This window comes from Hyposmocoma kahamanoa, unplaced genomic scaffold, assembly GCF_003589595.1.
Source record: "Hyposmocoma kahamanoa isolate Upper Pololo Valley unplaced genomic scaffold, ASM358959v1 239, whole genome shotgun sequence".
Taxonomy (NCBI): Eukaryota; Metazoa; Arthropoda; class Insecta; order Lepidoptera; family Cosmopterigidae; genus Hyposmocoma; species Hyposmocoma kahamanoa.
The window spans coordinates 515,203-538,068 of NW_020653756.1; the positions used below are offsets into that span (position 1 = coordinate 515,203).

At 39.7% G+C, this 22,866-nt stretch overlaps 2 protein-coding genes across 2 annotated transcripts in view; one reads left to right on the top strand and one right to left on the bottom strand.

Annotated features, from left to right (window-relative positions):
• The first annotated feature begins 58 nt into the window (after positions 1-58).
• LOC113228735 (gamma-2-syntrophin) overlaps positions 59-22,866 on the top strand; it is a 27,926-nt gene continuing 5,118 nt past the window's right edge. Inside the window, exons 1-10 of the mRNA XM_026462098.1 lie at positions 59-94; positions 1,369-1,551; positions 2,425-2,584; positions 5,031-5,156; positions 10,516-10,649; positions 12,553-12,697; positions 13,578-13,648; positions 13,726-13,842; positions 15,050-15,208; positions 16,712-16,954. Of these exons, the coding sequence (XP_026317883.1) occupies positions 59-94; positions 1,369-1,551; positions 2,425-2,584; positions 5,031-5,156; positions 10,516-10,649; positions 12,553-12,697; positions 13,578-13,648; positions 13,726-13,842; positions 15,050-15,208; positions 16,712-16,954 (1,374 nt within the window). The remainder of the gene's footprint in view (positions 95-1,368; positions 1,552-2,424; positions 2,585-5,030; positions 5,157-10,515; positions 10,650-12,552; positions 12,698-13,577; positions 13,649-13,725; positions 13,843-15,049; positions 15,209-16,711; positions 16,955-22,866) is intronic.
• On the bottom strand, positions 21,445-22,860 carry LOC113228724 (potassium/sodium hyperpolarization-activated cyclic nucleotide-gated channel 1-like). The gene is made up of 2 exons (XM_026462083.1): positions 22,524-22,860; positions 21,445-21,768 (listed from the first exon to the last, which is right to left on the bottom strand). Exons 1-2 carry the CDS (start codon positions 22,546-22,548, stop codon positions 21,455-21,457), a joined length of 339 nt encoding a protein of 112 aa, XP_026317868.1. The 5' UTR covers positions 22,549-22,860; the 3' UTR covers positions 21,445-21,454.

A 22,866-nucleotide genomic window follows, 5' to 3' on the forward strand; every position in this document is an offset into this window, starting at 1 on the left:
GTGACAAAATCTTAAAAGATTTAAAATTGTTGTTTCGTTATGGTGTTCTTGTTCCACGATGACGACGCCAATTGAGGAGAAGAAAGATGAAAAAGTTAGTACACTTTTACCTTATGAGAAATGAATTACCAATATACAATATAGCAAGCCTTGCAAGTGTAACATTGTTTTCCAAAGTTTTTATTTTATTATTTTTCAATAATATTATTCTCAATTCTACCTAAATACCATAAATTAACAAACCTAAGCTACACTGAGAAAAATTATCGAAAATATTTTATGTGGTTCTGATTCTTTTTATGAATTTGAATTTATTTATATTTTGTTGTTTAAGTTGTTTGATACCATAAGTTTGTACTTACCGTTGTATTGTTCACTAGCTTATAGTTGGATGTTCAATGATATAACGTGTCTGTGGATACACCATATTAACTGCATTTATTAGGCAGTGAGAGCCTAGATCGTTGAGAATATTTCCTTTCCGTGCAGAGATCTCTGATGATGCAAGTCCTTTGAATGAATAGTAAGAGAAAAATTTATGAGTAAAAGTGATGTAAGAAAGAGTTGAAAACTCTATTTTTTTCTGTTTGATAACAATCATGTTTAGTAGGTATTTGTGCTTAATTATTTGTGCAAAATGGAAAACTTGGTCAAAGTCAAGGTCCAATCCTCTTTATTTCATGATAAGCAAATTACACTTAAAATCGTCATACTGATTAAACTCCACTGCTCATTATTAAGCCAAACTCCCCTGAGAAGAATGAGCAAGAAACTCTAAGTTTTGCTCTTTATAAATATACATAGCCTTTATTGCTGATAACTTATAAACTAACTCACTTAACACAGAAACATTGCATGACATGCATACTTATTATATATGATTTATTTATTAAAACTCAAAGACTCGGTACCTTCAGCTTGTCCTAAGACATTGGCCTCTTCCAGAGATTACCGTTGCTGCCTGTCTTTTACTGTTTGCCTCCATGCTCCTCCAGCAACATGTTATTATTACAACATTTAATTTAAAAATCATAGATCGAGACTACCTACAAGAGCTAAACGGGACACAACCACGGATTTTTGTCATCAAGTACGCAGAAGCTGTATACCTATAGTATATAATTTTAAATATAGTGTATTTATAGGGTAAAAAAATTGTTATTGTGATTGGGCCGAGTTAAAATTAGTTTAAACAGAAAATTGGGGAAAGAGAAAAGTTGAATGGAATTTCATTGGTTGTTGTTATAGAGTGTACTAATGTATTGTATAAAAAACTAGGCCAGTCTAGCCGTTTAGGAGCTATGCTACAGACTCAGATACACAGACAAAGGTGTAAATCTTATAGCTCCCCATCTTTTTGTATCACAGGTTAAATTGTTGGTGTTAAAGGACTTCTGTTTGCAGATTCGCACAGGCATGGTGCAGGTGTCGGACGGAAAGTCGCGACCGCGACCCGCGCGGCTTGTGCTCACGATGGAAGCGGTGACCGTGCAACTAGAGATGCCCGTTCCCATTCAGCCACCCAAAGACAAGACCGTGCCACATGCTCGGGTTTGTTCCCTTAACTTTGATAAATATCTTTGGTTTTTTTATGATACCAATTAGTGATAGGATGTGCAAGTTGTTAAGCTCATAAGTGACACACTTGTCCATAACAGTTGCAGTGCCACCCAGACCCAGAGCTTTAAATCACACAGATCTGAGGGGCACTGCCACTGCGCCCGTCACCCTGAGACATAAGTTGGAAAGTCCCATGTGTCTGTAAATTGACCACCGCCCTTACCCTTCAAAACTGGAAAACAGAAATGCTCATGCTTACGCTCAGGTAAGGTGGCAGTGGCAGTACTTCCCTGGAATAACTCTTTCACAAGGAGCTCTACTGCTACTAAAATAATGTAGGGATCATATTTCGAGGCCTACACCCACCCACCATGGGTGATACAAGGGCTGAAATTAATGGAAAGAAATATCAAACTGAATATAACTGCCTCCGTGGCCGAACGGTTACCTAGGTGGACTGCCACGCAGAGGTCCTGGGTTCGATTCCCGGACCGGGAGAAATATATGTATGGCCTACATTTATTTGTCTTGTGAGTTTGGGTGTAATTTGTGGTTGTCTATGTGTGTGTCCTTGGTACCCGCGACACAAGGTTTCCTTAGTGCGGGGCTATATTGAGTGTGTGCGTTACTATTATTATTATTATTATTATAAATCTCCGGCCGCTGACAAAAGTTGTTGCATTGGATTGAACAAAAGGTTGTGTGTTCTGGGCACAATACTGAAGGGTAACAATAGAAGTAAGTAGTTCCACGACAACAGAAAAAAATCAATAAATAGAGGTGTGCGTGTTGTTATTCTCTGGTTAGTAGTGTAGGTTCTTTGATTTCTGGCATTTAAGACTTTGCTGTTTTTTTTTGCACCAGGAGCGTATGGTACAAATAACGCGTCAGAAGGTGGGCGGGCTGGGACTGAGCATCAAGGGCGGCGCCGAGCACAAGCTGCCCATCCTCATCTCCAAGATCTACAAGGACCAGGCTGCCGACCAGACGGGACAGCTATTTGTTGGAGATGCTGTCATTAAAGGTGAGCTGCGACCGTTGTGTATATAGTTTCATTATAAAATTAATTTTAGTACAATGAGTGTTATTCAGTGTCAATACGAAGACTGATTATTTACTTGATAAACTGTGTTTGCACTCTATCTGCAATCTTAGAAATTATCGCACACAGTGCTTCTTGTATTTAAAGAGCTGTAGGCGCAAAGTATGCATTCACGAACAATTATTTTAGCTAGTTAGCTATTTATTACCACAGGTACCTAATTGACGATAAGTACACTTACGGCCAATGGAACAGGGTCACTGCTGAATTCTGCAAGTGATATAGGTTGTACACACTCAACGCACACACTCAACATGGCCCCGCACTAGGGAAACCCTGTGTCGCGGGTGCCATGGACACACATAGACAACCACAAATGACACTCAAACTCACGAGAGAAATAAATGTAGGTCATACAAATATTTCTCCCGGCCCGGGAATCGAACCTACGACCTCTGCGTGGCAATAACCGACGGTAACCGTGGCGGTAACCGTTCGGCCACGGAGGCAGTTGTGATATAATTTATTAAAGAATAAAAATATATTTTAGTAAAATCAATATAACAGTACTTTATAGGGATAAAAATATACTGGTTTTCATAAGCTGAGCAACACTAGTATCGCATGTTACACTAGTTAGATGTGATAGGGATTCTTTAGATATAAATCTAGATACCAAAACAATAACAATTTTCGTAATTTCGTCTTTTTATTATCTTTCGACAAACAATGAATATTCCGACCAATTAGTAACGGGCGGAGGAGCTCTAAAGTTACGTTGTCGAAAATTTGGATTCTCAGCTGGACGGACTTTCGGAGTTGATGCAAATTATTCGTTCAAGTTAATTGAGGACTCTTGCCGGCACTTGCCACCATTTGTACAGGGCTGCTCTAAGTTCCTGTAACCGTTACTTATTTAACAGTCAATGCGAGTGGGGCCTTCTTTTATGAACGTTTACACTATCGTCACGTTTAACAGTGCTTCGAGGTGTGTATATGGCGACACGACTATTTTTATGTCAAAATAATCGTCCTTCTTTACGAATAAATGACAAACTTAATTACAACAAAACGTCATTTGTTGTAGGTATTCTGCCCTGCTAATTGTATTTATGTTAATAAACTTGTTGCACTATCTGCAATATCTAAATATTGCTTAGAGTATATTTCTCGCGTTTTTCTCCGAAACACTATTTTGCAAGTGCTGCATTTACAATTAGCAAGGCAGTATTGTGGGCTTAGGAACTAGTTTCTCCCTGGCTCCCTCTCTGCATTAGTCTGCATCTATTTGTTAGCGTTATTCTAGAATTATTCCAACAGGAAGCCATAAAGTTATGAATGTTTGTTTTAATAGGCAGCTGCATCTGATACACGATGAGTGATGCGCCGACGCAATGCAGTTATTTCAAGCGAGTAGCGTGTTTGTGTACTTTCGGTTGATTACATCAGATTAAGTTCTTAGATTAGAAGAGAATTTGTAGTCATGTTATGTTTGGCATTCTTTTCAAAGTTATATAATAACTAAATTAAATTTAGTTTAAAATATAAATAACTTTATTTAGTCTTGCGATTACCTATAGCTACTCATCGAAGTAATAAATACATATATATAATTCTTACAAGAAGTGACAAGACTGTCGGTTCAGATTTCAGAACAACGCAACAGAGTAGGCACATTTTATTGCCATAGGTATTGTGAAGTCCAAACGAATGACGAAAATTGAACTTTACAATATTTTACATTACTTTTACGATCATATTGGTTACTTATAATTATAGGCATTCACGCTTAATAACACGGGCGCATAAAATTAATAAATAATACATACTGGTTAGCGTATGTTATGGATACAAGGTGTGACCCGCTCGAGGGAATGCGCTTTAGTTTGATTTTCGGTGATATTGTTGTTCATAGTTTACTTATTGCTTTTTGCTGCACTTTTATTATAGGTACACATTATTTTATATGAGTCAAAACTACTTACTTCAAAATATAATTATCGACACAATAGCTTTTCGTGTTATAAGAACCAATTAACTTTGTTGTGAGAAGAAACCGTAATTTTGATACCGGTACTAGGGAATGGCTATCGATATTGATTTGAAACAAATGTATCAATACTTAACGTCCACGTTTGAGTTTGACGTAACTGCGTAGTCTTGAAGACTCAGTCTTGTTCTTGCTTAAATCTTGCAGGGTCGGTGTTGGTTTTGCTACATTTAGGTAACAGTAGTTCTGCTAGCTCTTTTAGCAATTGAAGCTCTGAGTGACAATGCGACTCGATTTGATAGACGTGTCATTACTTGGCGCACGACTTGTTCGTCCCTGAACAAAAGAGCACTGGAGGGGACAACACAAGAGGGGACTTACATGTGTGGACGTTGTATCCGTGTACGATTAGAAATGTAGTGATTGTGTTGATTTCAGTGAACGGCGAGTACATAACGGCATGCAAACACGATGACGCCGTGAATATACTGCGCAATGCCGGCGACATCGTGGTGCTCACGGTGAAACATTACCGCGCCGCCACACCGTTCCTTCAGAAGCAGGGTACGTTAGCACCAGCTATTTCTTAATGCATGGTTCAATGTTAGATTAGTCTCGCTATTGCCATAGATGTATGGACAATAAGGGGGCTATTGCAAATATAATATGGTGGCACTAGAGCTCCTTGTGGAAAGAGTTCGTCCAGGAAAGTACTGCCACCTCACATATTGCGGTAATGTGAGCATTACGGCTTTCCGGTTTTGAAGAGTAAGGGTGTTGGTGAAATTACAGGCACAAGGGACTTTTCAACTTATATCTCAGGATAGTTACCAATGCCTAAATTGATAAAACACTCTTAACATAATGCATTAAGAGTGTATTTTGCATTGCAAGCATTGGTTTAAGAATTACTCAAGTTTAGTACAAGTGGTCATAAGTGGCATTGCATCCACTAGGGTCAGGAGTGTCGCTGCTTGCCACTAGGCGCACGACTTGTCCGTCCCGTCACTTGGTGTTGCAATGTAGCATATTCTCGGGAGGCGGCCGGGACAAGCGCACTATCGTTTACCCATAGGAATTATCCAAGGTTTGTAACCAACAAGCAAACCAACACCAAGCTTTAACCAATTATTGTAGAACCGAACATTTATTGTTAAGAATAAACGTGTAAAGTGTAAAGTGTAAAGAATAAAATTTTACGTTCAGCAATAGTATAATCGTGAATTTCACATATTTTGAGTTACCACACTATTGTACTAGCAGTGCGATATCACATCCTCAATAACAAAGTGGCGACATTCCAAAAGTAACATTTCAGGAAATTGACAAAACAAATAACGTACCTACAACATAAAAGTAGGTAATACAGTGTTTCATATCAAATAGATTTTTATGATATTACGTATCCTGGTCACGTATGTTACTTTTTTATCTATTTTGTAACCCAAACTTACTTTTTGAAATTGCATCACTATACTATAAAAGTGCGTTGTTTATGTTTATGTGATATAAGGGAGTGTCTATTTATTATTAAAAGAGTATATGGGTTATGCTAACGAGTATAATATTTCATAGAAGGTAACTCTGAAATAGAATTGAAGTAAAAACCACATTGAAGTGAATCAAAGTTTTAATTACAACAAGAATAATGTTTTGTGCGAACGTAGGTAAAAGTAAGAATATAAAGCTCATTTTTCTCATAACAATAATTGCACGTTACAGTCGTAATACGACTGCATTGCGCATATTGTACCTGAGCGGCTTTGTTACTGCTTCGCGCTTCCGTTCTCTTTGTATCGTTTTATTTATGTTGGATAAAATGGTTCTATAAATGAGTACTTAGACGAGTCGTCGGTAAAAATTGATGCAAATTCTTGATGGTAATGAGTTAGCTCCGTTATCATATTTGAGAATGAACAGTAAATATTGCAATCAATTTTCTTTATAATTCTAAAATGTTTACTATAAAGTTTTAAAACTTGCTGGGCGAAATTATTTAACGCGGTAGCCTAATTTGGCTGAGATTGTGATTTTCGTTTTGCGATCGATATTCCGGCTAGCTTTTTTGCTCGTCATCCTTTTACCCTAAAGGCAACTGCGATCATTAATAGTAATTACAAGGCTTATATATTTTGCTTGACAGTCGGCTCCCTTTTATATTAGTAAACACAGTGTGACGACGATAAAATTCATCATCAACCCATTTATACGTCCCTCTGCCGAGCACGGACCTCCTCTTAAGCGAGGGTTTAGGCCATAGTCCACCACCTGAGAGTAAATCCGTGGCCAGTAGTGAGACGTATGAATGGGTTGATGACGACTGTTTCATAGTACATAGTTCATGGGTCACAGTATTTCTCACTGTCACATAACATTTTGAACCTGATTTGCTTAGAGCATATAGGACGAGAGGCGCTATTTACTTTATTTATCGAACAAAACTTTCTGCCACTTTTTGAGGGGCGAGGGGGTAGTACTACAAGCAAACAGGTGCACTCAAATGCAATATTGAATTGTGCCCATAGATTTAGTATATAGGTACCCATAGATTGGCAATGCAAGTGAAAGAGCGTTAGTATACACGTATGTTAGAGCGAGATGGGTAGACGAGACCACTTCATTATACGCTATGAGCCTGTATGAACCTAGGGTCAGCTGACAACGAAACAAATTCCGTTTATTTTTGAAAAATAATTGGCTTTAAAATGTGAAATAGTGTTAAACGGACGTTTATTAGTCATGGTAACGTGTCCAGTGCCCGGATGTAACTCATCTAAAAAGGAAAACTGGCAGAATTGTACATTCCACATGTAAGTACTATTTAAATTTTTAGCTTTCTAAAAGCACTACCACACAAGTTTTTTACATAAATATATCCGTAAAATTATATCATTCAAGTGCATTAATAACCCAAATGTATACGAATTCAATTAAAAAATATATCAAATACGTGAATTTCTGAAATTCATAACCCCACTTTCATAGAGATTGACGCAATCGATAATATGTTATCGAGATGTCAGTAACTGAAAAAAAGAAAGGCAAAGGCGTCGTTTGCATACAGCCGAAATCGTCTTCATACTTAATATTATTGAATTAAATATAAAGTACTAAAACCAGAAATTTCTTCTGGTTTTAGTACTTTATATTTAATTAATATTGTATTAGTGCATTATTTTGTTTCTACATTAAAACGAAAATTTCTTTTAATAGCGTAGTTGAGGCACCCATTTTTTTATGTTAATTATTGTTGTTGATTCAGATTTCCTCAAAACATTACGTTTACATTTTATTAAATTACGTACATTACAAGTACGACAGAAGTGGCTTATAATGCTAAAGAGAGATGACTGGGTTCACAATAAGTTTTCAAACATATGCAGCAAACACTTTGAGGAAAAATGCTTTTCCTTTAGAGGCAAGCAAAGAGTAAAGCTACGTTCTGGTTCTGTACCCACATTATTCATGCCAGTATGTCTAACAATTAATGGATTTTTGTGTAGTACTACTCTCGTCAACAACAAATCAGCGATTTGTTGTTGTTAGAGTTCAGTTTGTAGAGCCATAGTTATCTTGGATGAAAGTCCCCATTGTTTACCTACCATCTTATGGCCCTGCCAGAAGGTGATAGTAGCTTTCTTAATTTTGTATTGAATCATTAATTAATTAATTAATTAACGTCTCGGCGTTTTGCTATACGACATTTTGGTGAATACGACGAAGTGAAATACCGGTGTAATATGTTAATCGATATTAAAGTTAAATCAGTGGATGGCGCAACACTATTTATCTTGCACACATGCACATTATACGCACACAGATGTATTTTTGTTTTGGTCTCGTCTCCAATACTTCAGGGCCAATCTATGGATATACTAAATCTATGATTGTGCCACTAAAGTCTCACATAAACAAAAGTCGACAAGACTAGCTTATTTTTACAAATACACAGATAACACACACATTCATGTCATGTCCGTACAAAGAATAGGTCTATAAAAATAAATCGATTTTCATGAATATATTAGAGATGGAAAGTTATCGACGTGACGGTGTCGATATATATTACGTACTGGTTAATCATGTATATGAAAAATGCAATTCCACCCTTGGCTAGACTGGATGTAGAGGATTTCTTTTTGCAATTTTGGTGTAGTGTAACAGTGGTATTGTTTTACTTGTATTTGCCTGAAGAGATTGACAATTGACTTACCAATAAATGAACAATAAATACAATCCAAAGTCTAATCCAAAAACCGCGAAAAAATTTCCGGAGTTTTTTATTCAGTTCATGTTATATGTATATTTATAATGACAACCATGGCCGGAGTTAACCTATACAAACGTAGTGACGTGTATAGAAATATAAAAAAACTAAAACATTTAATTAATAAATTGAAAAGTCATTGCAGTATTGCATAATTTTGTTTACAACAATTTAAAGGCCCAAAAATTATACATATTCAGCTTCTACTGGAAATAAAAAAATATGGTGCATTTAACGTCTAGTGAAAACTACTTGAACACAAGAATGATGGAGTAGTCTTAATGTCAATATTAATTAATTTTATAGTATTATGTTGAATTTTATATGAGTTCACTTCAAGTAATAAGAGTTGTGCTATATGTAGGTAGGTACGTACAAATATAATAAATGCGAAAATAGCTGTTTCTCTTTGTTGGTAGTTGTGACGTGCTGTATGGAATGTATCCTGCCCTCGTAACAAAAAATCGATGTTTCGAATTTCTAGATTCCAACTAAACGCAAACTCAAAGTTTCATAATCTCGAAAACCGATTTATAATAAAACCGTTATGCTTTCAGGTGATTTTGATCGCTTATTGCAAAGAAAAGAAAAGATTAAGTTAGTTTGTTTTGTAATATTCCTAAAGTATTCTAAAAATACCTTTGGGATTACAAAAATTCGAGCAAACATTATTTCGGGCAAATGTATTTTCGGACTTCTGATTGATAACTCCAAACAGTAAAACGAATACAACAATACTTTGTTACTTATTTATTACTAACATCTAATAAAAAGTCATTTTAAAAATAAGATTAACATTAAATCAACTGTATAGTTTCTTTGTTCTTAATTTAAATATTTCAATCGCTTGTGGTTCGAAAATTGAAATTGACGGAACGGGTCTCTTTCTGTCTTTTGCGGTATGTCTTGTGTAGGATAAGGACAGTTAGCTATTTGGTTATTTTGATTACTTTTGTAATTTATGTAAATTGTATGTAAGTATGTACTCGTATATGTACATTTTATTTTTTTTCTTACAGTACGGCATGATTTATGATGATTTATATTAAAACAATTACAATTTATTTTCATTATTTATAATTTATTACATTATTATTTAATACACAATTCGACGTGGAAATCAATTTGAATAAATTTCGTTACATAATCTATCGATAAAAATTGGAGATAAAAAGCACGTTCGCTTCTCTATAACGAAAAACAAGCTTTCATGAAGTATTGCATTTTTTGTCTGTGGTTGCCTGTTAGTAATTAAGGAACTTTATAGGCATGCTTATGTCAAATGTTCGAATGTTTTCAAATATTTTCTATGTAATCGATAAATTTAATCAACGTGATCATTGTGAAAAAATGTGTTAAAATAGAAAACTAGTAATTAATGTAAAAAATAGACGTATGAATGGAATGTAATTCTATCCTTGGCTAGACTGGATGTAGTAGAGATTTTTTTACAAGTTTGTATGTCGCAAGGCGACATATTTCAAGGAGCACTTGACTCGGTGAACACAATAATGCAAATGAAAAAATATCGATTTGAAAGTAGTGTTTATTGTGCGATAGTCGTTTTGTTCTTGTACCTTGACAGAGGGGACTGCCTGTCAATGACGCCTCCAGTCCTATATGCTCTAAGGTGATTTGTAATAAAATCGTTTGCAGCGGACGGAGCGTCTGACACGGACAGCAGCACCGGCGACGACCACCCGTCGCTGCACAACAAGCCGGTGGACGCGAACTGCAACTCGGAGAGGAGCGCCGAGCCCGATCACCCGGCCACCAACGGCGGGTGGCAGGTAGGCGGCGGAACCAAGATGCTCCACAGTGGGCCCAAATTGATAATTCTTGGACATAGAAATAACTTGTGGAGTATCAAGCAAATTTTTTATTTGAGAGATAGTAACATTCCTAACAACTTTTATTCTTGTATAGTATCTTCAAAAGTTGATAGTTTCCGAGAATTTTTTTTTTGTATGAAGAAATGTACATTTTATTTTTTATCTCACAATATACGAAAATGTAATGTGCGTAAGTAACCCTTACAGTATAGTTGCAATCATTTTCTATGTAGAAAAAAATAATCCGTCTGCATGTACTTGCGGCTTTGTAAGTAAAGGTGCGGCAAAATTGCTAACTTTTTTATGTACTTTTTTAACAAAATATTTACATGAGCTACGACTAAAAACAAAATTAATTTTAGTGTAATTTAGAGAATATTGTAACAATAACACGAAAGTTAAGTAGAAACTAGTATATTGTGTTAAAAAATAAATAAGAAATCTGAAATTTTGCCACTTTTTTACTCGTAAAGCCGCAAGTACCTGCAGATGGATAACTTTTTTCTTGATAGAGAATGATTGGACCTATACTGTAAATAAACCACACATATTTCCTACATTTCGAGATAAAAAATAAAATGGTTATTTGTCCAAACCAAAAAACAAAAAGTGTTTTTTTTTAAACAATCAGTTTTTCAAGAAATCACATAAGAATAAAAGTTTTCAGGAATGTTATTATTTATCATATGAATAAAATCGGCGCTGTATTCCTAAAAGCTGATTAAAAAATGCCGGAAATAAAAAGTATAAATTTTAGGCTAAATTATTATTTAATCATGGGAACAATTTTAAAGGTACTCAAGTCACTCAAAGGCACTCAACGTCACTCAAAGCACTCGACGTCACTCAAAGGACCTCAACGTCACTTAACGGCACTCAAGACCCGCAAAGGCACTAAAAGGGCACTCAAAAGCACTCAAACGTCACTCAAAGACACTAAAAGGAACTAACGGCACTCAAACGCACTAAAAGGCAGTAAAAGCAACTAAAAGGCATCGAAAGGCACTCAGGCACTAAAAGGCACTCGAACGCATTCAGAGGCACTCAAGGGCACTCAAAGGCACTAGCGGGCACTCGTTGGCCCTCAAAGGCATTCGCGGGCACCTAATTTACTTAAAGACTTGAAAATATTTCTACTATATATGGTGGAGTCGCAAGCTTACATCTGAATCTGAGCAGATTGTTACATTACAGGCGAATGTTGCCGGTGAAGGAGGCTACCGACTGTTACAAGTGTTGCGCAGCGAATGCTTGGCTTACCTCCCTCACCGCCTGTAATGCTCGCTTTTGAACGTTATATTACTAGAACATGTTCGCGGTGAAGGCGCGCCCTAAAACTTGAACTTAATTAAAACTAAAATTTAATTATAAAGGACGTAAATATTTTAAAACAGTCGTTAAAATGTTAAAACGTGCTCCCGTGGAAAATCTACGAATTGACACGCACAATTTAAGTTCTACAAAACACTGACGATAATTATATTCTACTAGATAGATAGACTTGTACAAATCAGTATTTCCACTACGTAACATCTTATGCCACTTGGCTTCTTTTCATTATTTCGCACCCCCAATTATGAAGTGACGCAAACGAAAAAATAACATTCAGGAAATTAACAAAATATTTTTTTTTAAATTGACCATATAAATGCACATGGCATTTGGCTAGTACTAAATAGGCAAAAATCGATTTCGAACGGTAAATGATATACTGGTTTTATTTCGTGTTTCTTTTTAATATATATTTTGTTACTTTCCCAAAAATGATACTTTTCCAGTTACAACCTGATGTGATGGGGTTGCGATTTAGCAATTGTACGTAGAGAATGCCCCGAAATAAAATTTCCCCTTTAACTGCGAGGTGGCGTGGGAGGGCGACGAGATCAGCCGGCCGAGCAGCGCGGCGGGTTCCATACGCGGTTCCAGACCGTCCTCTGTGGCCTCCGACCGTCCCTTGTCGTTTGTGGGCGGAGAGGTCCTCAAGCAGTGGACTGATGTTGTTTCTGGTCAGTATTTCGAGGCGCAATTCACTTTCAATTATTACAAAGTGGCAGACAATCACTAGAGGTTTCCATGTACAACGGGAGTTTAGAGTAAATTTCGATTTAGAGACGTTCCTATGATAAATCGGTTACAAGCAGCCAATGTAAGGGCATGTACCTAAGCAGCAAGAGTTTTCGCTGGTGGTGAAAGAAAACATCGTGATGTTGAATGCTTAGAACCTTCACAAAACGGCAGGGGTGTGTGTGTGACGGATGGGTGCTGATGTTAAATTGGTGGCCAGATCTTATCTATCGACCGATTGGGTACTCCTCGGCTGCCAAGGTGTAGGTGAACAATAACGATTGCAACAAATGAAATATGGAAGTTGACAAAATTGAATACGTAGTGTAGGATATGGAATGATAAAGTTAAAGTGCGATTTGAAACGTTTTAGTGGCAAAGAAAAGCGGCTTTTCTGATTGAACCTTATCCCGTGACAGTTCTGGTTGTATTTGTAAAAGCTGTCTGTTCGTTCGCAGTGTATTAAATTTAGAATTAAGTCCAAACTCATGGTACCACGATTTCGTTTAACTAAGGTAAACTGTTCTTTTATGGGGAACTGTATGCGTTTTTACAATAAGGTTCCGGAGTGTGTGTTAAGATCGTCATTTCCTAAGTTTGAAACTTACATGAAAAGTATTTTAATTGAAAAGTCATGTTACAAAATTGAAGAGTATTTATTAGATAAAGATGTATGGAAAGACAATACGAGTCTCGATTCCGCACAATTATGATACAAAGCGCATTGAAGTTTTTTGAAACGAGCCATCAGTAAAAGCGACGTTTCGTAGTGTAAACAATTGGCCCGTGGGACAAATGATTGACTGGCGTCGACTTCGGCAGTGCCCCTCATGATGGGCTACGTGACGCGCTACGTGCACGGGACGGACAAGCTGCGGCCGGGCGCCTTCGAGGTGAGTGTCGGTCGCGGCGGCCGCAGCGCCAGTCGCAGCCGCGGCCGCGGCGCAGCCAGTGACGGCCGTTTGCGCAGGTGCGCGGCGCGCGGCCGCCCGCCAGCACCGGCGTGGTCCACGCCGACGACCCCGCGGCGCTCAGCCACTGGCTCAAGAGCATCTCCGACAACATCGTCGGCCTCACCAACCTGCAGGTCGGTCCGGCTCCCGACGACGAACGACGAACGAGGTTCGCGCCCGAGACGCTGGCTCCGGCCGCCGTTTCCGCGGGAGGAACGTTTCATTGTCACTTTTGAGCCAATGCCGCGTCTCGGTAAGGAATCGGCGTTCCGTCTGTCCGTCGCTAAATAGCTACGTGAGTTGCGGACTGTGGGACTGATAAATAATTCGTGATGTCAAACCTTTTTTTAATGCTAATTACAAAAATTCAACACCGAACAGAAACAGGAGCGAGCTAATGTAAGTCATAAAAAATAAAAATACTAAGGGTCGTATTCTAGAACTCTACTCAATGCTCAAGTCAGGATTGCACTGGAAATACAAGCACTGGAAATACGACCCTAATGGCAGGGACTTGAGTATGATTTCGAGTGCTTTAAACCATACTCAAATCCTGACTTGAGCATTGAGTAGAGTTCTAGAATACGACCCTAAGAGTCGTATTCCAGAACTCTACTCAACGCTCAAGTCAGAACACTGAGTATGATTTAAAGCACTAGAAATCATACTCGAGTCCTGACTCGAGCATTGAGTAGAGTTCTGGAATACGACCTTAAGAGCCCTATGCGCATGGCGTATTTTATACGAGCCGACGACGCGCGTTTACTGCACCGTACAGACGCAAAGAGCAGATTGTTGTGTTCATAACCACTCAAACGCGTGGAAGACGCGTGCGAGAAGCGCGTGTCTGTGTCGCGTCTTACGCGCGTTTGAACTAATTCGCAAACGTCGCGTTGCAAGCGAAAAACTTATATACTCCACTCAAATTTACTCTTAGGATTTCATATAGTTCCTCGCTTCATTTCAATAATCTCGTACAAAGTACTAAAAAACAGACCTCAAAAGTTACGCGGAAGTAATTACATCTATTTTCCAAATTTTATTGAAATCGATTACCGGAAAGTGCGTGAAACCAGATCCATACCTTAGTTTGCTACCCTTAGAGGTGAAATATTATCTTCAAATTTAAGTGGGACCACTACTAAGGTACCCTCTTTCCTACAAAAAATGATTTTACGCGCAACGCGTTTACGGCGCGATTAAATACACCATGTGCATAGGCTCTACGGAGTTTTCGGGGAGTTTTGCAACATGGCGTTAGCTCGCGTCTGTTTCTGTTCGCCGTGGAAGTTGTGCGTTAACAAAAGTTTGTGAAGAGACTGCAGCGAGCCCCGTGCGCAGATGAAGCTGCTGAACCGGCACCTGTCGGCGGGCGAGCGCATCGAGTACATGGGCTGGGTGCACGAGGGCGTGGTGTGCGGCGGGCAGCCCTACCAGCTGTACCGGCCCAAGTTCCTGGTGCTCAAGGGCACGGACGTCATGCTGTTCGACGAGCCGCCGGTAGGGGGGTGCGGGGCGCGTCTGGCTCCCGAAGGCGATACGTCCCCGAGGAGATCTTTTCTAGTGGCCTAAACGATTCAAATGTCGTATACGGCATCATTGCCACTCCTCGAAGCGACGAATTAGACTAGCCTTTCCAGCTACTGCATAAGATGCCGTTAAAAAACCGTAGTTGGTACTAGGAGTTTACTTCGTCACGTCGAGTACTCGTACTTCACTCAAACAAAACCTTTTTTATCGGATAGAATTAAAGTATAACAGGAATACGATTGCAAAATTAATCATTCGTTACATACGACATACTTAAGAAGCTTTATCTTAATAAAAGTTACTCTCTCACTAATGTAATAAAAAATATATATCAATTTTACTCATTTTTATGGACGGCTTACGTTTGACCAAAAAATTGACTATGCCGGAAATGTTTTCATAAAAAAGGACTAAACGGTTCCTAAGACAGGTTCCTTGTATCTCCTGTGGTTTCGGATTTCCCAAACAAAAACAAACTAAAAGATATTCTTTAAAACTAATATTTCCACCTTTTTTACCCGCATTAAATGGTAATAAAAGGATAATAAAATTTTCAATAAAATTTAAATGATAAGTAAAAAAATTCTAGTACGAAGATATTACTACAGTCTGAACTAACTTTTGAAAGCGTAACACAAAACAGTACAGAGTACTAATAATCTCAGTACAGAGTACTAAAAAAACCGACCTCAAAAGTACGTGGAATTACATCTATTTGCTAAGTTTTATTGAAATATCTTTAAATTCGCCACTGTACAGGACTTGATACTGGAGATAATAAAAATCGGTTCTCACTACTCCAACAATATTGAGAGAAAAACTTGAATTGGAGAAATAGAAAAATCAACCATTAAAATAATTGCTCCTTAAGAAAATTTAGGCACTACTTATAAAAATGAATCTTCATGCGTGAACAGTCACCCTTAGAGGTGGATGATTTTCTTCAAACTAAAAATGGGACTACAATGGAAGTACCCCCTTTCCAACAAAAAAAGAATCATGAAAATCGGTTCACAAATACCGGATCGCGTAACATACATACAAAAACAAAAAAAAACATTCAGTCGAATTGAGAACCTCCTCCTTTTTTGAAGTCGGTTAAAAAATCTACCTCAAAAGTCATTCATCCCCTAGTTTGTCACCCTTAGCGGTGGAATATTTTCTTCAAATTTAAACGGGACCACTTCTGAGGTACTCTCTTTCCAACAAAAAAGAATCAAAATAGCGGAGTTATCGCGTAACATACATACAAAAAAAAGAAGTCTGTTAAAAAACTAAATGATGTCTGTTAAATCTACCCTAAAATTATTGTTAGGAAAAGTAAGCGATAGTGCTTGATTTTTTGTTTAAGTGAAGTAGGCAGTGGAGGCATTCTTCGGAAAGCCGTAGTGGATGTTCCAATAAAGGCGCCCTTAGAGAAGATCGCGGGGACGCGTCGCGCACGGCCGATGCGAGCTGAGGGTCCGTCCGCAGGGCAGCGTGGCGGAGCTGGCCAAGTGCCCCGAGGTGCTGAAGGTGTACCAGACCATGTTCCGCACCGTGAAGGAGAGCGAGACGGTGGACTGGCGCCAGCACTGCTTCCTGGTGCAGAGCAGCGGCGGCGGGCCGGCGCTGGCGCAGCAGCCGCGCTACTTCAGCGCCGAGACGCGCCAGGACCTGCTGCGCGTGGAGCAGGCCTGGACGCACAACATCGTCAACTCCGTCATCCGCCTGGGGGTCAGTGCCGCACGACGCCGGTCTCTGTCTCGTCTAGGGCTGCGACGTTCAACTTCTAGTTCGAATCGAGGACGGTTGGGTTTCCGCCTTTTCTGCTGGAGCGCAGTTCGGACATACGCAATGCGTACACGTTTATTTACGCATTTAATCATTTCGTATTCATACATACATTACACAAACGGGGATGAACCGTCGCAAGACACTAAAACACTAGGGGCATTTCATGGGGCAACGTGTATTAAGAGGGCTAAATAAAGAATTAGGAACGAGACTACTAGAAAGCCGAAGTCGAAGACTGAGGATTTTCGGAGTCGAGGTTCGTAATTCTCGTACCGCCCGTCAAAACAGGACGTTTTTCATCACACTTGCACGTGAATAGTGTGATTGCATGCAGGACAATTTAAGTATAAAGCCTCAAATAAAACCCTCGGGCCTTTTTTCTTCTCATGACAAGTTGATCGGTAACGTGGAAGTGTGATGAGAAATATGCAAATTTGGGACTACTTGGTACTTGGTACTTGGTGTAACGGGCTGGTGTCCGCAACTCGACGACAAGGCGCCTATTTTGCGTGTGGAAATTTGGGACTATCTCAAATACACATCATACATGTAGTTCCTCGTAGCAGTGAACACCACAACACACATTTCAGCCATCATCATCGGCTGCGTGTATCGATTAAACGACTTTAGACGACACATAGTTAATCGTAATCACGGAGTAATACAAAGAACTCTGGCACTCGTTATCGTGAACCGGTCGTGCCATTTTACCGATAGTACACCTGCCGTGAAGAAACGAAGGAACCATCGCTAAGAAACGGTTCATACCCCTCGGGAAAAGAGCCACGTCTCCGAGCCGCGCCGGGGCACGGACCACGCCCCTCCGCGGACGGCAAAGCGTCGCGCTAGAGCCGCTCGCCGAGCCGCGCGGCGCCATCGAGGCGGCGCCGCAGCCGGGGGCTGGCGCGCAGGCTCGGCGCTAGCTGCCGGTGGCTGAGCCTGCGGGGCGTCACGCGCCGGTCACGCGCCGGTCACGCGCCGGCCACGCGCGGCCGCCGGACGGGACCTACTTGTATATCTCCGTGATCTCGAGCGCGACCACGGTGGTCGGCCGCGGCGCCCCCGGGTGCAGCAAGCCGCGTTCTCCGAAGTACGCGCCGTCGGTCAGGTGCGCGACCTACAACGAATTCGAAAAACGTTCAAGCGTTTTCACATGGAGGTCCGACTGCTAGTGGCCGATACTTTAGCGGCTTTCTGGAACATTGGCAGCCAAAATTTATTTTATTCAAATTAATTTTCCTGTTGGTAACGGCACCACTGCACGATAAATTGCAATGAACGATACACCCGGGTTCTTTACCTCTTTCGCGTAAGCGTTTAGGACGACGACCGTGCCAGACGCGAGCAAATATAAACAATTGCCGGGTTTTCCGCATTTCATCACCACCTGAAATAAACTAACGTGAACAATGTTATGGTAAGAACCAAAAAACCATGTCTTGCTAAAATTACATAGCATACTTGCCCCGGTCGATTAAACTGTAAAATACGTAAACCGATGTAATGGGTGCACAAAAAAATGCTTCACAATTGAAAGGCCGGCGGCGATTCCAGTCTCTGTGGCAGCGTGTACAGCCAAAGTCATACCAAACTCGACACTTTGATCTCGGACCGTTCATATCGTAAGCAACATAAAAGTTGAATTTAATTCCTAAGTGGCTAAGCTAGACATGCTTTTGAACCTACGACTTTAATTTTTGAAGTTACGTTTGTAAATATTCAGCAGCAATATCTCTTGCTAAACGATGATGAAATGTGCACGCCGCGTGTCCGTCTCCAATCTAATATAACAATACCGTTGGTTGGTATAACATTAAGTTATTAAATTTCTTAGACAAACCGACTGAATCTAGCAACTTCTATAATTACAACTTCTATTTCTGTACCCTACATGAAAAGTGTATTAACTCGACTTATATCAAAATTCGTTTTATTAACTAAAATTTGATTTCAGTACTAACAACTGTTAAAATAAGAACGAAGAATACGATAACGCAATCAGTAAAAATTAGTACGCCGTAACATTCACAATTCAGACATTTGTGGCAAACGTTTGCCTATTTTCACAATCTATCGATAAAACTGAACTATTTAAAATTTTACGAAAACTGGCAACCATGCAAACCTTATTCTACTCTATCTCCAAAAAAGACAGACTATGGGTACACGCATATTATACTCAATTTCGTATGTCACACTTAAATTCCAAGTGTAAAGAAATACAACTTCAATTGTATTATTTAAAACATTGAGTATCTTTCATCGTTCCATGCGATTGGGAGTGCAATCAGTACTCGTAATCGAATATGTATTGCAATCATGTTATGACACACAGAATAATGAAAATAAATGACATTATTATTCTCGAAGTCATCAACGCGCTTTCATAGTAAAATGATGCAAGAAATCCCTAACACAAGCATATTTTAAGGTGTCAAATGATGCAATTAGCTTTTACGTTTTCCTGTTGATAATGTGTAAAGTTAAATGCAATTATTGATGAACCAAGCTACGGACATCAAAATTTAGCTCTAATAGCTTCCAAAATTATAAACTTTCAAATCCATTTTTCTAAAAACACATATTCTTACTTTACCCACTTTTCGCGAAAGGTACAGCATTGTTGTTACGATAAAACAAAATAAAAATAAAGAAAATAAACTCGCCTCCCCAGGCATGTACAGCACTTTGGTCAAACTAAATATAATCGTATTAATGAACGCCAGCGGCATATCTTTAAACAAAGGCACGTTCGTGACCAGCTTCTTGCACGAGAACATGTTGATCTCCTGCCTGATCTGCTCGTTTATCGTCTCCATAATGGCGTCCTCGTTGAACAAATGTCCACTGTACTTGTAGTCCACGTACAGTTTGATTTTGTCACGCAGGGTAGCGGAAATACTCGTGTGCATCTTGAGATACGTCTGGAGCTCTTTAAGCCGTCCGTTGTACACGTTGCTCTCCGATTGATGGTAAAATAATAAGCGGAACACCGCTGAAAATGTTTCAAAGACAAAAAGTGCATTTCTGCGTATTGTAATATAGCGGTGGTCTGCAACAATCTGCTACACTGCATTTAAACTAACTGTCGTGTAACTTGCCGTGTAAAGGACGCCTCAAATTGTCGCATCCAGGCGACGCGATGCTGCCATGTATTCAAAACGAACCATGCAACATAAACTTTAGCTTCTACTTGATAAGGTTCCATTTCTTTAAACAAAAAATAAAAAAGAAGATGCAGCCTGCGGCGCCGAATGCCTCCCAACTATTATAACCTTTACGTGTGCAATCTAGGAATTGCTTCAACATTACAACTCATTGATAAAGCGCATTCCTCCTGTGCGAGCTGCTTGTCTCCTACAGTAACATGTCAGAATATGTCTGCGATGATACGTGATATCAGCGAGATGATGCAGGGAGATGTCCAAGATGCTGTAGAACTAATACTCGACCTCACCAAAGTAACTTTTTATTGTACTAAAAATTATAATTCTATATTTTGCCGTGCCCAATGTAGGGCGCGACGTTGCACATTGTCACTTGCAAAATAATGTACGTTGACCCGAACACCTCCGAAACAAAAATCACTTCATTTTGTAGAAGTTAAGTTCTATATTGCATTGCTATCTCCCAAATATATCTTATTGTGAGAAACAAAGTTACAATTTGCATTGCCCGTGGTTGCACAAGCCGCCCACGAGAAGATTTGCCGCCCTACGACGCGTGACGCAGCGTGGTTTTACACTTCTATTATTTTGAATTTAAAGAAACGTAACCTTATCTCGTAGAAGATAAAAGTTTATGATGCATGGCCAATTTTAATGCATCGCTGCATCGCGTCGCCTGGCTACGACAATTTGAGGCGACCCTCACACAAGCTGGTGACGCTATAAGTGACGTCTTACCAGTAAAAGCATACGCCATGAACAACAATCCAATAATTCCAATAAACGAGGTCACGATCATCTCTGGTATCACATCTATTTCAATCGCCGAATATCCAACACAAAGTCCACAGACATGGTACAAATTCCTCAAGTATTTCTCCAGTTGGGTTGTTTGCGAAACCGGTTTTACTTCTAGCCGCTGGTACCATTTTAGGTAGTCATTCGGGAACAAGTGAGCGTAAAACGTCGGTACTTGAAAGTTTAAGTAGGTTACCCAGTGGAAGAAAACGAGAGTCATAAATACGAGTGATATGGACACGGAGCGGATGTAGGAAGGCTCAAATTGCTGGAGGAGACTGTTCCACGCGCGGGCGGTCGCTCGCAGCCTGAACAGCTTGAAGATGAGCCACGACGTTCGCGTCGGGTGCTCGCAGTGGACCGAGTCGTCCGTTATTTGGATCAGCTGTAAGTACGAATAGTCTGAATATGACGCAGTTGATGCGAGGCTTACTTTCTGCTGACGAACTCTTCTGACGAAAACTTCAAGCCTACGTTACGGGGGCTTAGACAAAAAGGCCCTGTTGAACCGTGTTGCTAACCCATTGGCCGCATACGCATTGTCGTCATACAAATTATCTATGTTAGTCTCACGGAGATACAAAATATTTTCGATGTATACCTGCAAAGGTAGAGCGCCGATAAGATCCACGCAGAAATCTGACCGAAGGTATCTAAGGGCGATTTTGCGAGGATTCAAAATGACCGTCTTGCAGTCCTCACTGATTCGACCCGTCAGGAAGTTCACTATTATCTCGCTGAACGCCGTCAGGTCGCTGAACAGCACGAACTTGTCGTATATATCAGGACCTGCAGTCATTCTCAGGCAATCATTATGAATTAGTAGCAGTAGAGCTCGTTGCGAAAGAGTCCGTCCAGTGAAATACTGCGGCCTTACCTATTTCTGCCGTCAAGCAATAATGTGAGCATTACTGCGTTCCGGTTTTGAAAGGTAAGGATGCTGGTCAAAGTACAGGCACATGAGTCTTGTCAACTTGTGTCTCAGGGTGACGAGTGTAGTGGCAGTGCTTCACAGGCCTTTGCGATTTAATTGTAACTGTTATGGACAGGCGTGTTGCTTACTTTCAGGCGCACGATTTGTACGTACTGACAATAAAAGATTAAAACAAATAAGTAGTAATTGTGTAATATTCAAAGTATTATGTACCAGACATTGTTACATTATGCACTTAATAGGGAATCCTGTTTAAAGGAGTAATCTGGTGTATGAAAATTTACTTTATTGTGTTGGACACCGAAGCTTATCTTAATTGAATTCTTTTTTGCTTTTACCATAATGTTACGTAGGTTAGAAAAGGTTTAAAGTTAAGTCAACAGGGCATTGTGGATCGTGAAAGGCATTGGAAATTATATTTACAGAGAGAGAGAGAGAGAGGAGGTTTTGTTAATAATTTTTTCGTTTGTTTGAAAGTCTCATGCATTTAAATAAAATTTAGTTTTTTAAGATGGTTGTACGGGGAATGGCATCTGGGGTTTCTAACATAAAGTCTACAGAGTTTAACGAGGCCAACGACGTAGAACGTAAAATACGTACACATACTCACAATACATGAACACGAGCAGCGGCATGTAGAAGAAAGCAATGCAGAATACGACGAGCTTGTAGCACTCCCAGTAGAACTTGAGAGGGGAGTAGGGGTGCCAGATGTACCAGTAGCCCGACGCGATCTGTGACGGTTTATACAATATTGGCGACAATCGGACCCCTTTCAGTTCAATTGATAGGTCATATTTTGTTGCTTTTTCATTTTCACGGGGGTAGTTGTTGCGTAACGTCGCGCATTCCTAATTTGGCCGCAGAAAGCTCGGCTCGATTATATAACGTAGCATAAAACAGGAATGTGTAGGACCAAATTATGGACGTCCCGCGCGAAAGGCGCCGCGACG